This window comes from Chelonia mydas, chromosome 7, assembly GCF_015237465.2.
Source record: "Chelonia mydas isolate rCheMyd1 chromosome 7, rCheMyd1.pri.v2, whole genome shotgun sequence".
NCBI lineage: Eukaryota > Metazoa > Chordata > Testudines > Cheloniidae > Chelonia > Chelonia mydas.
In genome coordinates, this window is record NC_057853.1 from 18,609,364 (window position 1) to 18,623,247 (window position 13,884).

Consider the following 13,884-nt stretch of genomic DNA (forward strand, 5'->3'; position numbering starts at 1 on the left):
TTACTGGGAGAAGACAGAGCCATGATTTAGTTGAGAAGGAATTTGAGTGATTAGGTGTGTATGAAATGTGGGACTGTCTTACTTTGGGGAAGAATGTCCGTGTCACAAAGTGCTTGTACTCCAGGAACGGGATCCCCTGGCTGCGGTTTAACTCCTTGGTCAGGTCTGTCATGTCAGTCTGAAGCTCAGCAAAACCTGATCCAAAGAAACCCAAAAAACTGAAAGGGCTGAAATAATCTAACAGCCAGAGCAGAGGAGTGACAAGCCTGGCATTTGCATACAACATACTCATCATCTCTGCCTCTTCATAACCTTTTCCCTGGGAGGCAATGGACTGTATCTGGGGCTTAACTGTCAGCATTGTGCACCAAACCCTGCAGTTCTTACTCAGGCGAGACTCCCACTGCCTCCAAAACAAAGGCCCTGCAGGGTTTGGTCTATAACACAAGGGTTCCAGTGTATTCTATGGAGAGTCACAGACTGAGAAGACAGTAAGTGAAGGCACCTGAAGCTCTTATCCACTGTTTCTCCAAGCAGTAACATACGGCATTTCTGTAGCTCCCGGCACTGGAGGCTCATAAAGCATTTTCTAAACATTAATGTGATCTCATACATATCATTATCCCCACTTTACAGCTAGAGAAATGGATGGCGCAGAGATTAAGTGACTTGCCAAAGGCCACACAGCAAGACAGCGGCAGAGCTGAGAACTCTAGAGCTAGATCTCCTGACTCCCAGGTCTGTGCTTCAACGACTATGCCATGCTTCCTCCCACTGAGAAGTACACCTTGCTCACAAGTCCCACATAGCCCAGGCGATTGAAAGGAAGCTACAGAAATTCAGGTTGTAGCTCCTGGGCTTTTAACACTACTATAAAGCACGAAGAGAGGCTGTTTCAATCAGATTACTCAATGGGCATCCCTACTTTTGTGTGGGTGAGTATAAGGTGAAGGAAGCTCCTTTCCTTGCACACACCCCTGCTGGGTTCTTACAAGTCCGATTTCAGTTTTGTGGCAAAAGAAATCTGGAAACTCCAGGAGCGGAGCTCCTTTGCCTCCTCACTCCCGTCCCCACCTCTCCTCCTCCTTCCCCAGTGGCAGTTACCGACCTTTGCGGATTTCCTCTCGGATCTGGGACTCCATCTCCTCCATCTGGAGCAAGGTTTTCTGCCAGTAGCGCTCTGCCCTGCGGCTCTTAGTGCAGAACACAAATAGGCCTGGGGAAGAAAAAGGGCGGGGGGGGGAAGCTTATAAGGTTAGGCCCACAAGTGAAGAAGAAAACTGTAGGAAACTGAAGCTGGGAGTAGAGAGGAGTTTAGGTCAGTAGAACACAGACTGTGAAAGTACATCTACACAGAGAAAAAACAAATATTCATTTTTAGTTTAACAACTATGAAATAAATACACATCTGATCAGGCAGCTGCTGATTATTTATAAATAAATCAAACCAGCTTGAATTAAATGATCACTCAACGACTATCATATTAAATTTAGGCCTGCACATTACATACATTACCAGACTTACTGCATGTTAATGAATTCCATCTGATTAATGAAACTGTGTGTGAAGAGGTTTAACACCTGTTTTGTAACGTGTGTGTCCTTCAGCACTCTTATGCCTCCAGAAATATGTTTCCAATGATCAGTAGATTATTTAATAAATAAAGTATATAATAACTTCTATTAAAAATAAATGAAATCCTTATTGGAAACACTTCATTTTCAATGACACAATGTTTTTCTTGCTGCAGTCATTCTGGGCATGTGAAAAGATGAACTAGCCAGATGACACAGATCTGTTTTCAACAACTTCCAACAAGAATGATGTCCAGACTGGTAGACTTTGTTGTGTCTGCTCCAGATATGCATCCTTTACTATGGTTAGTAGGGTCTCCATGATTGAGTTCTACCTCCCTCGATTTTTTCCTTCCCTCAGTTATTATATTTTATTTAACTTTGTGAAGAATTTGGGTGACAGAGAAAGGGGCTTTAAAATTAAAGAAGGGCTCAGACTACAAAACTGAGCTCTAGATCCAGCTTGTGGACACTCCACAATTCAGGGGTGGGACCCATCCTTATATAAAATAAAGTTGGGAGTGTAAATCATCTAAACTTCCATGTGTGAAGGCAATGCCACAGAGCTGAAGGGATCAGTGTGGCTCAGGGATGTTCCATTCCCTTACCTACGACAGACAGCAGCAGCAGGATACTGCAGATGACTATGGAGACTATGATCGCTGTCTCACCTCCCCCAAGGTGCAGCATAGCAATCGTCTGGTTGAATTTTCCAACCTGGATCTAGAGAAGAATACAAAGGAAAAAAAGTCACCCAGTAGTTAACAAGCAACTAGGAGATCAGCAGGAACTTGCTACAGGGGGAAACGCTTTGCAGGGGCAAAAGATCACAACAAAAGAACAGAACTGGCAATTTGCTGGCTCAGACGTCTTTAGTCCTCATGTGTGGGTCCAATGTCAGGGCCCATGAGCTGCTCTTCATGGCCAGGCCTGCAGGTGCTCTGTGTGTGGAAAGGGTGTGACCTAACAGGCCTGATTTTCTCCCACATACACCAATGTAAAACAGGAGTAACTTCAGTGGTGTTGCTGGAGTTACACTGGTGTAAATGAGAATCACATATAGCAAGCTCAGGCCCCCGGCCTCCGTTTGGCCAGCTCGCAATGACACATACATGTGATGCTGAGGCTGTTGGTTACCAGGCAATATCAGATGTAAAACTCATGTGGATTCAAGACATAGTGGCCACCATCCAGTGTAGTCAGGGAGAAGCTCCATTAGGTTTTACACAAATTTTATAGGTTCTATCCAGCAGGGGTCCATGGGGCTAAGATGCACAAACCCATTCACTTTACACAGTGAAACCTACCTAAGAGACCAGCCTTATTAAAGAGCCTTCTGCTCATGAGGCCAACGCCCAGCATCCTCATCAGCATTATGACAGGTTTCAGAGTAGCAGCCGTGTTAGTCTGTATCCGCAAAAAGAAAAGGAGGACTTGTGGCACCTTAGAGACTAATGAATTTATCTGAGCATAAGCTTTCGTGAGCTACAGCTCACTTCATCGGATGCATTCAGTGAAGTGAGCTGTAGCTCACGAAAGCTTATGCTCAAATAAATTTGTTCGTCTCTAAGGTGCCACAAGTACTCCTTTTCTTTCATCAGCATTAGTTATCATTTATATTGTGGTAATGCCTACAGGCTTGAATCAGGGTCAAGGCTGCATTGTGCTAAGTGCAAAATAAAAGGCAGTCCTGCCCTGAAGAACTTCCAGTCAAATAGGTACAATTCTTAACCCAGTTCCACTATACTTTCCACCCAGACCTGCCGTGAATGCAGAACTGCTATCAGTTAGTGAGAGAAGCGTAAGAATTGAAAGATACTGAGACAAAAATAAAATCAAAAATGAAAATAATTAATCATAGTACTAACGGGGGGCTGATTGTCTTGTGGTTGTGGCACAGGACAGGGAGTCAGGAGACATTGGTTCTATTGCTGGGTCATATGTCACACTTCCTGTGACACCACGGGCAATCCCCATGTGCCTCAGTTTCCCCACTTGTATAATGGGGAGGCCAAACACTCTGGCCTCCCAGGGGATTGTGGGGTTTAACTCATTAATATTTGTGGGATAAAAGGGAAAACTAGCATCTTTACAAGAAAGAAAATATGGCCTCATACCATGGTTTCACTTCTGTAAACTGAGTTTCACTTCTCCAAAGAAATGAGAAGAAAGAAACTCCAGCAAAAAACAAAGTGAGCTTGAGGAGGGCGGGATGCAGTGATCTTATGATGATCCACTGAACAAACCCATATGGAGAAATGGTCTGAAATAAATCGGACGATATTCAATAAGGACAAATGTAAAGTACTCCACAAGGATCAATCAATTGCACACATACGAAATTGGAAATGAGTGCCTACGAAGGAGTGCTGCAGAAAGGGATCTGGGGATCAGAGTGGATCACAACCTAAATATATGAGTCAACAGTTTAACACTGTTGCAAAAAAACAAGCATAATTTCTGTGATCTATCAGCAGGAGTGTTGTAAAGACATGAGAAGTAATTCTTCCCCTTTACTCCGCACTGATAAGGCCTCAACTAGAGTATTGTGTCCAGTTCTGGGAGCCACACTTCAGGAAAGATGTGGACAAACTGGAGAAAGTCTAGAGGAGAGAAACAAAAATGATTAAAGATCTAGAAAACATGATCTGTGAGGAAGATTGAAGAAACTGGATTTGTTTAGTCTGGAAAAGAGAAGTTTGAGAGGGGACATGATAACAGTTTTCAAGTACATAAAAGGTTGTTACAAGGAGGAGGGTGAAAAATTGTTCTTCTTAATCTCTGAGGTTAGGACAAGAAGCAATGGGCTTAAATTGCAGCAAGGGAGGTTTAGGTTGGATATTACAAAAATCTTACTGTCAGGGTAGTTAAGCACTGGAACAAATTACCGAGGGAGGTTGTAGAATCTCCATCATTGGAGGTTTTTAAGAACAGGTTAGACAAACACTTGTCAGGGATGGTCAAGTTATGACTTAGTCCTGTCTTGAGTGCATTTAACCTTCTTATCTATTCATCTATTGAATCCAATATGCCACCAAGTAGTTTTTTAGATGAGATTTATTTCAGTTACAAAAGGTGTCAAAAATCTGTGGTTTTCGATGGCAGGAACTTTACTAGTACCCTGGTGCTGTAAAACGTTCTTGAGTAATATGATAGCCCTGTTGTAGCTGGCAAGGAAGGGACTCTTCAGCTGTATTTATTGCTTATATTAGAAAAAATGTTTACAGAAGACAGAGATTCCTTGAGCACATAGGTATGTACGTATGCTCCCCACCCCGCGCCTTTACAGGCTTTATGCATCTATTGAGGGTGTTCATCAGACAGCCACTATAAAGCAATACACACTGTAGTGAGGTTTTCATGTGTTTTGTCTAAAAAAGTTTTAATGAGGAAAGATAAATCTGCATTTTACATTCTGGATTTTTTATTCTAGCTAGACTGGGCCAAATTTGCATTATTGCCAGGAGCAGAAATCCCAGTTTCAGTGTTTAAATGATTCTGCAGTGAACTAAAATGGGTTTGAAGGCCCCTTAAGGTCTTTTGGATTTTTTGTACAGATCTATTAAAAATCCTTTTTATAGGCACAGTCTATTGGCTGGAGTGCATTTGGGTCAAGGTTAAACGGTGGTTTCCTTACTTTACCACAGAGTGGGGGTGTAGAGTACGATTCTGCTGTAGGACAAAATTCTGCTGTCAAAGCAACATCTCTAACATGCTGCTCTCCCTACATGGGCAGAACTTCCATTGACTTTATGGGAGACTTGCAGACAAGCTTAGTCAAGGTTCATCATCAGGATCAGGAGAATTTCACCCATACTGAGCCACAATTTTAAAGGGCAGCCTTCCTTTGTGCAGAAACAGCTGCACGCACAACTAACTATGGGTGCAAGTCCTACCATTTAGACAGCTGTATGAAACTCACATTTAGCCATCCAAATGGAAAGATTTGCCCCAGTATCTAGCTGCACCTCTACTGCAGTACACTGCTAATAACCAGCTGTGACTTTAGTAACACGTATCATTCCCTTGTTTATCTACATTCTGGGCACCCCCAAGGCATTAACCAGAAAGCTTGCTGTTGAAACCAAAGCTAGCAAGATGTGTATCACAAGACCAGGTTTTTTCTAAAATAAGAATTTCCCATTTTTCAGTTCCCACTAAAAAGAAAAAAATTTTTTTCATGTTTTCATTAACAATGGCTTAGGAAATCCTGGGTTCTGCTACTTCTGCATTTGTTTGTTTTGATTTTGCATAGACCGTCAAGCACAAAGGCCATAAGCAATGAATAAGGAGCCTCCCCCCACAGAAGCAGTGGGGTTTCTTCTGAAGTACTCTGTTTCTGGGGAACATCAGGTCACACATTCTTCAAATCCCTCTGTGCTCTTCCTACCCCCTAAGCCACACGTCCCTGCAAATTTATTATTGACACATTTACTGGAAAAAGAATCAGCTGGGATGAAGGCTATAGGTTCTCAGGCGGTTGAGACAGGTGGAGACATTGTCTCCAACTGTGAACAGCTTTAATCTCACCCCTGAGGAGCCAAGGGCTATAAATGAAGTGAAAGCTGAAGGCAAAGGCGTACAATTAGGGACGCCCTCTGGAAAAAAAGGAGTAAGGAACAATAGTAAAGCCACAAACACAAACCCTCCCAAGAACAGTTGAGAGCTGCTTTGACATCAGAACGGCCTTGGATCCTGTCCCTTGAGTTCCATCAGATCAAGACAGGCCAGTGAGATGATCTAGTGCTGGGGAAAGATGCCAGACCGATGGCCCAGGAGACGACTGAATTCCTCTTTTTATCTGCAGAGCAGCTGCAGATGGGCAGTGGCAATGTGAGCTTCCCAGTGCTGCCCCCTCCACTGCACTTCTCCTCTGCCACTACAGGACTGAGAGGGGCATTCAGGTCTGCATTCCCATTCAATCCCTGCTCGTCTGCTGACGCTGATAACAAGGGGGCCTGACCACCAGTAACTGGGCTGGGAACTGCTGAACTCATTTCACATGGGCCATTCAGAGCAAAACCTTTTAGTGGAGAAGGATCGAGTGACAGTAGGATTTTACACTCATTGCTGGAACTGGGGGACTTCCCTCTACAGCTTATAGTGCAACCGCCATTTCTCGAATGAACCCACCAGGACCAAGTGCCATCATTTGGTTGCCAGCACCCCAGAACCTGCAAGGAAATGGCTGCCTTCTCCATGCTTTAGATGTCACAGAATCATTAGGCCAAATGCTGAGAGATGCTCAGTCCCAGTAACTCCCATGGAAGGTGCTGGTGCTCAGCACTGGTCAGTATTTCACCCACAGAGAGGAGAGGTGGAAAAGACCTCTCCATTCATCTAGTCCACCTCTCTTCAGCCATTGCAGAATTGTTCCCAGCGGTGTGTTCACCTATTGCTTTGCGCAGGCAAGTGCTAAGGGAATCCTGAGGCTAACATGAGGGTTCCCTGGTATATTAAGTTCCAGACACAGAGTGCTCTCATCCTGCAAGCTCAGACCGTCCTGGCTTGTGGCACTCACCGTCACGGGCAGCTGTCTTTCCGATGTGCTCAGTGACTCGTTGACTGAGCAGTGAATGACTTTGTCTGAAACAATCTGTATCTCACAGGAAATGAGGCCAATTTTCACTTGGTACTCATCGCTTTCCAGGCTCAGGTTGTCAGGCTCTTTCTAATTACAAAAACAAAACCAGGACAACAAAGTGAATTAGTCAGTCCCCCGAGCGTCAGGCGCACTTGCAATGGCTTCTTTGTGGAAGCCCTAGTAAACTTCCTGTACCTCCTGCCACCAGTCCAGCCCTGGGAAAGCCCTCCCTCCCTGCTGACATCTTCCATTTTTCCAACATTCTATGGGAAATCCAACCTCCACCCATTCCTCATTTTCCTGTTTCCAGTCCCTCGCCATCTCCAGTGTGGCACATGGAGTGGACAAATGCCCTGGCAAAGCTTGGAAAATACTGTCTTTGATCTGCCCTGGTTGTGCATGGCAAATACATATCAGAGAGACTATATGGGGTGGGAGAGAAACGGGGTGGCTTGATAGCTTGTGGATGGCTGCATTAGATTAGAGAGAGGAAGAGAGTATTTTTGAAGTATGCTTCACTCAGTGAGGACGTTCTACAACAAACGAGGGCTTTTAAACTTGTACATTGTCCAAACCACTCAGTCTTGGTTTGCCCTGACTTCCTTGTTAATTTAACACAGTAGCCATCAAAGAATTCAGAGCCCATTTCTACAAGAACCAATCTCCACAATCATGGACATTAGATATGGAAAAGACCCTTTGGTCACTTGGTCTGTTCCAACTATATCCAGTGCTTTGTCTCCCTCCTTGCTGCTACATCCTTCAAATACAGTACCAGGGTATTATAATCCATCCCTCTAAGGCATCACTTGGCCAAGCTACGTACTCCAACACCCTAATTTGTTCAGTAGGAGACTGCAGGCTCATCAGAATTTAGCATTACCCTTGGGAATGAACTGTTCACTCCTCTGAGAGTTCCTTCCCCCTTATCCCCTACCTACACCCATCCCTCCTTTCATCCCTCATGCCTTCTCTCTATTGCATTTATAAGGAACTCATCACCCGCTATGGTATCTAGGCACCCTACCCACTGAAGAACCTCACAGTGAGAAAATGGTGACATCCCAGTGTAAAGTCTTAAAGCCAAAAATCCAGGAGGCCCTGTGTTAGTCTCTTACATGTATAACCAGAGTCAGAGGTTCCCCAGGATGGTGCTTGATCCATTTCTCCTTCTTGGCTGTGAAGAACTGGGGGTTGGCGTAGTACTCCAGGCTGAACTTGCTGGTGTGCTGGGCCTCCTCAGGGTACATGTACTCATCGGGAGCCAGCCTGTCGTCCATGTAGAGGCGTCCATTGATGTAGAAGTCCACCAGTGCTGGCTTGCTCCCCACAGTGAGGTTGGAGGCAGCTGGAGAGGGGCAGGTAATCATAGTGTCGGTGTGAACCTTACAGTTCTGAAAGCAGGAAAGAGCATGTGCATCAAAAATGGATAAACCCAAGTCTCAGTCATGTGTCAGCAAATGTCCTGAGAGGCCCAGAGCCCTCAAGCAGCTGCAGCAACCTCAGATAGGATGGCACTGTAAACATTAATAATAATAATTACAGTGCATGGGCATAACTTAGGTCTGCCATTCTTCTGAGCTAAGGAACATAACATTCATCCCAGCTACAGCCCCATCAGCAGCAAGGGTTAGAGACCAGGTCCAGTGCTTTTATAGCTGGTAGATTATTATTCAGAACCTCCCCAGTCACCAGGCAGACAACCCGGTTCAGTGTCTTTGAGCTGCATTAATGCAGGACACTTACTGTTTGTTCTTTCCCAATGCTGTGAACCACCATCGACACATTCTGAACCATCAAAAAGCCATGTCCTTTCAGAGTGATGATCCTGCCTCCACTGGGAAAATAAGAAAGAGGTGAGAAAGAGAGCGCAGGTATCACTGACAACATATATGCTGCCAGACTAACCAGATATAGGCAGGGAAAATGCACAAATATTCAGGGAATAGCATATTGTTTCAGTAATGAACATGTGATGATTACAGCAGAGCAGGTTACCCAGGGGCCAGCAATGTAAAGGTTAGCACATATCTAGCTCGATACTTAGATGAATTAGGACTTACTCATTTTTTTAGCTTAGCAAAGAAGGGCTAAGTACTGGGTGGGCCAAGCAGCCCGTTACACTGACACAAATTCAGCATTTTTCAAAATGTTATTTTTGATTTAGGAAAAAAAAAAAAACCCTGTGACAATTCATTTGTGTTTTGGACCTGCTCCCTGTGGCATGAGGTGCTGTCAATGTGCAAGCAATTAAAGAGAGCAATGAGATGGCTGTGGCACATGCCTCACTGAGAGGGAGGAGTGGCTCCTGTCCTCAGCTGAACAGCAATTGCACCCAGGCTTTGCCCTGTATGTGGCTTTTCATTTCCCCCATTTCATGTTCTATTTGCTTTAATGACATGGCGATATCAAGTAACTAGTCTGGGAAGTGGGGGGTGAGCAGTGATTTATCCGCTAATGTCCAACAGGCTCAATATATTCAGTGCCTTGTGTCTAGTGTCCTTATAGTCAGGGCCTTCTTAAGCCCTTAAAACTGCTATAAATCGTAGTATGTTGTTGTTACTTATGTTTATTGTCCCTGTTAGGCTCTTGCCACGTCTATGTAATTGTTTGGAATCTACGGCCTTTTAAAACAATTTTACTCCTCATCATATTGATAATTTAGTAATGCCATAAACCAAATTAGATCCAGCTATCTGCTGAGTTACTTGTAGTTCATGATCACACCTACAGCAACATGTTAGTATTGAGAGAATTCACAAATAATCCTACAATAACAAATCAGTGTGAACAATATTCACAAGTAACCCTACAAAACAAACCACTATGCACAGCCCAACCCTTGTGAGTAGCTCTGCATTAACAGAGTGGTGTGTACACACCAGGAAAAAACAACTTCCATCAAGTTTCCAACATTGTATTATTTGGAAACCAAAGGAAGTTTAAAAAACAATTTAAAAAACAATTCCAATTTAATGAGAAATGCCCTGGTGGGTTACTTTTTGGATGTAAGCCTCTACATTTTGTCACTCCGCATTTAGATACAGCTCTTGCCATTCACCAGTCTTGAGACTGATAAAACTCCACGTGAGAAGCCGAGGGTTGGGTGTGTCATTGATGTGCATTCTCACACAGCCTGTAGCCTTGGTATTGCACTTGTGATCTGAGTCATGGCTCTGCTGGGCAGGCTGTAGATAGCATCGGACTCTTGTAGTCATAGTAGCCTCCATACTTTCTGAGGGTGTTGTTTTCATGGCATTTTAGAGAGGAGGCTCAGGTGCTGGATTCTCAGATTTCTGTGGTCAGACGCAGGCTCTGCACTTTCAGATTTTACTGCTAAGTGAGTTGGGATTTCACAAAGAAATCCAAAAGCAACAGGAAGTCCAGAGGCTCCGGGGAGACAAATGAAACCAAAGTAACATGCTTTAAAAGTGAAAAGTGGTGGCATTAGGAGCCATTTAAACACAAAATTACAAATCTCAGTTGATTGCCTGCAGTATTATTGCCAGTCAGAATCCTAAGACTCAGAGGGTATGTCCGCTTTGCAATAAAACACCCATGGCTGGCCCATGTCAGCTGATTCAGGCTTGCAGGGCTCAGGCTGTTGGCTATAAAATTGCAGTGTAGATGTTTGGGCTGCAGCCTGGGGAGGCTGGGACCCTCCCCGCCCTCCCCAGAGCCCAGGCTCCAGCCAGAGCCCAAACATCTACATTCCCATTTTATAGCCCCACAGCCTGAGCCAGCTGACGTTCCGGCCATGGGTGTTTTATTGCAGTATAGATGTAGGCCCCCACTTGAACTTCCATAAGGCACCTACAAGGTGTAGAAGAAGACAGGCAGTAAAGTTACTAAGGATGACAGTCAATGCTTTTCTTCCATTTCCCGTGTGAATTTCAGAGAAACTGGCTAGAACTAGGACCACAGCCAGCAGGTGTCTGCATAACTCCTCAATATAGCTCCGCCAATGCACCGCAGTCCTGAGCTGTGATAGCTCCTGGTATTCCAACTCTGGGGACACCACACTGCTTTGCCAAAGCCCTCAGTCCTGACTTGCAAAATCCTCAGGCATTCTTCCCCTGAGGTCACTATTCAGCTCTGCACCTCAGTTGTGACCAACAGCACCCCCACTTCAATCTCAGGGTCAGATAGCTGTGTCTATGCACCCTCACTCAGACCTGCAGCACCTCTGTTGTTCCAGTCCTGTTAGCTCTTCGCTTTGAGGAGTACTACATTCATGTTTGCATTCAGGAAAATAAACAACACATTTCAACACATTTCACCTGATCTGACTCCTTGTCGGGCTGATATTTGTTATAATCGGGTTTCTCTCATACTTGAACGTGATGTTATCATTGATGCAAGACTTGTTCTCAAACTGGACACAGACTCGCACAGCCATAGTGAGCTCCACAGCCGGCATGGTGCATGTGATGGTGGTAGCAGTTCGACTGGAAAGAGAAAGACATAGCAAGCTGCAGAGCACAACAGCTGAACAAAGAGTGCATGACATGAGGCAGCAGAGACCTATTCCCACAGCCCCAGTGTTGGCAGCGAGGTGAACAGCCTCAGGTTTGGCATTCAGGTGCAGCAAGCAGCACAAAGCCATGTAGCTGCTCCACACCTCCAATAATGGCTTTGTCTTTAGAGAGTGCCTTTAACAGTGGAAATACTTTGCACTCTAGATGCTTTCCACTGGAGGATCACAAAGCACCAACCAACAGCAATGGATTTCATCTCACAATTTCCATTCCCATGGGAGAGGTACTAACATCAGCATTTCGCAGATGAGGAAACCGAGGCCAATGATCTAAAAACTGGCAGCTGATTTGGGGTGACTCCTCTTTTGGCAACCTGACGTGAGACACCTTGGTGTTCCCAAGTGGCCACCCCAAAACGGAGGCACCCAACATTGTTATTTTTACAGCATCAAATAGTGTGCCTTGCAGTACAATAAACAGCATAAGGTCCTTGCCCTGAGAAGCTTACAACTGAAATGACATAAGATGCAACACTGAGACAAGAAAACTGTGGGGTGGGGATGGCAAAGGACAGACAGTGGACCCTGTAACAAGACCACATGATTACTCAGCAAAGGTGCATGCACAGAATGGCTGAATTTATTTCATCTGGGGTTAAAATATATATAGAATTTGTGTAAAATAAGTAGATTTAAAATTATTGGACACTTTACATTTTTTTTTAGCTTAAGCAGTTTGATCAAGGTCCCATAGCAAGTATCTAACAGAGCTGGGACTAGAAGCAGGACAACCTAACTCCTAGGGCTGTGTGTATAACCACAAGACTACATAGGACCCAGAGTACTTTACCAACTGTACTTATCACCTCTGCCACTGCTGGATTGCAGCCACTGCACCTCAATGATAACTATGACTGTCAACTTCCTGCATTTGTCCTACAGGAGAAACTCGCTACATCCTTAAGTCAAGTGGCCACATGACAACTCAGTGTTACATCCTTAAGTCAAGTGGCCACATGACAACTCAATGTTACCACACTGGCAAAGCACAAGACTGCTCATGACAACTGGGATGGAGGAGGGGGCAGCTCAGAGGATAAATCTGGATGCTACTTTTAGGAAGGTGTCATTGGCTCCTTGGCCGTAAGCCATCATGCCAGCTGGCAGCAGTGCTCAATGGACTCTCTCTAAACGCCAACTCTCTGGTCAGTTGCTATAACAATATGATCCTTCCTACTAGCTGAGGCTCTTTTAGACTCCTGCTCATTGGTGCATCTACAGCAAGTCCCAAGTGCCAGCCCAATAACACAGTAACACGGGTCATCTCCAGACAGCACTTACGCGAGGTCTGTGCACTGTTTAGTGCTATTGACCAGGACACGGAGATCAGATCCTACACTGAGATTACTCCCGCTGATGGTTACTTTGGTGCCTCCAGCTTTAGGGCCAGCACTTGGAGCCACGGACTGCACCTCAGGGAGCTAGAAAAAGAAAGGGGAAAGAAAGGTGAGATTTTTCAGCAGTTTCCTAACCCCAATAACCCCATAATGTGGTAATCTGGACACGAGCTCCATTTAGTCAGATGTTGCCAGTGCTGTAACACCACCACCACAGATAAAGATCTAGCTGGCTCGTTTACCAAACAAAGGGAGAGACCAAATCACACAGGCTACTTACACCTCTATGAAGTGAAGAGCAGAGCCACCCTCCAGGCCTCCAATCTACAGATATACTTGACTCCTAGTCTAAAAACCACAGATAGGCACAAACCAGAACCCTGAATTCAAATTCCCTTGAACCTTGGGACTGTGTGGATCCAGATCCGAATTAAATGGCTTGTGTCCAATCAATAAGGAAAACATCTCCTTTGGTCCAACTCCCACCTGAGAGGGAGGCTACCTATAAAGCTTTGTTGGATGGTGGTTTTGTGATCTGGGCATGCATCCATCTGGGTCTGGATAATCAAACATCAAATTCATTTCCCTGCGTCAGGATTCAAACCCAGATCTCTAGGGGTGACAGCTCCCAGCAGGGAAGCCACTGAGTTGGTTTGCCCCTCAGCGTTTCCCTCTGCCTTCCTCTCTCCCCATTGGAAGCAACTGAAATTAACAAGTGCATTATTTATATTTGCAGCCCCTTGGAAATTTTACTGAGATTCAAGGTTCAAGGCTTTGGTGCCCAATAGAATTTGGAGAACACAATGGATGCCATGTGGCTCCCATATACAGTTCCAAAAGCAAGTTCACTG

General features: G+C 44.8%; 1 protein-coding gene across 2 annotated transcripts in view; it reads right to left on the bottom strand.

Moving 5' to 3' along the window:
* Positions 1 to 13,884, bottom strand: part of PLXND1 (plexin D1) — a 129,423-nt gene that overhangs the window by 39,120 nt on the left and 76,419 nt on the right. For both annotated transcript variants that reach the window (XM_037904168.2, XM_037904169.2), the window contains exons 15-22: positions 12,978 to 13,117; positions 11,440 to 11,607; positions 8,906 to 8,996; positions 8,278 to 8,553; positions 7,097 to 7,246; positions 2,184 to 2,298; positions 1,109 to 1,216; positions 83 to 195 (exon numbers count right to left, since the gene is read on the bottom strand). In XM_037904168.2, the coding sequence (XP_037760096.1) occupies positions 83 to 195; positions 1,109 to 1,216; positions 2,184 to 2,298; positions 7,097 to 7,246; positions 8,278 to 8,553; positions 8,906 to 8,996; positions 11,440 to 11,607; positions 12,978 to 13,117 (1,161 nt within the window). The remainder of the gene's footprint in view (positions 1 to 82; positions 196 to 1,108; positions 1,217 to 2,183; positions 2,299 to 7,096; positions 7,247 to 8,277; positions 8,554 to 8,905; positions 8,997 to 11,439; positions 11,608 to 12,977; positions 13,118 to 13,884) is intronic.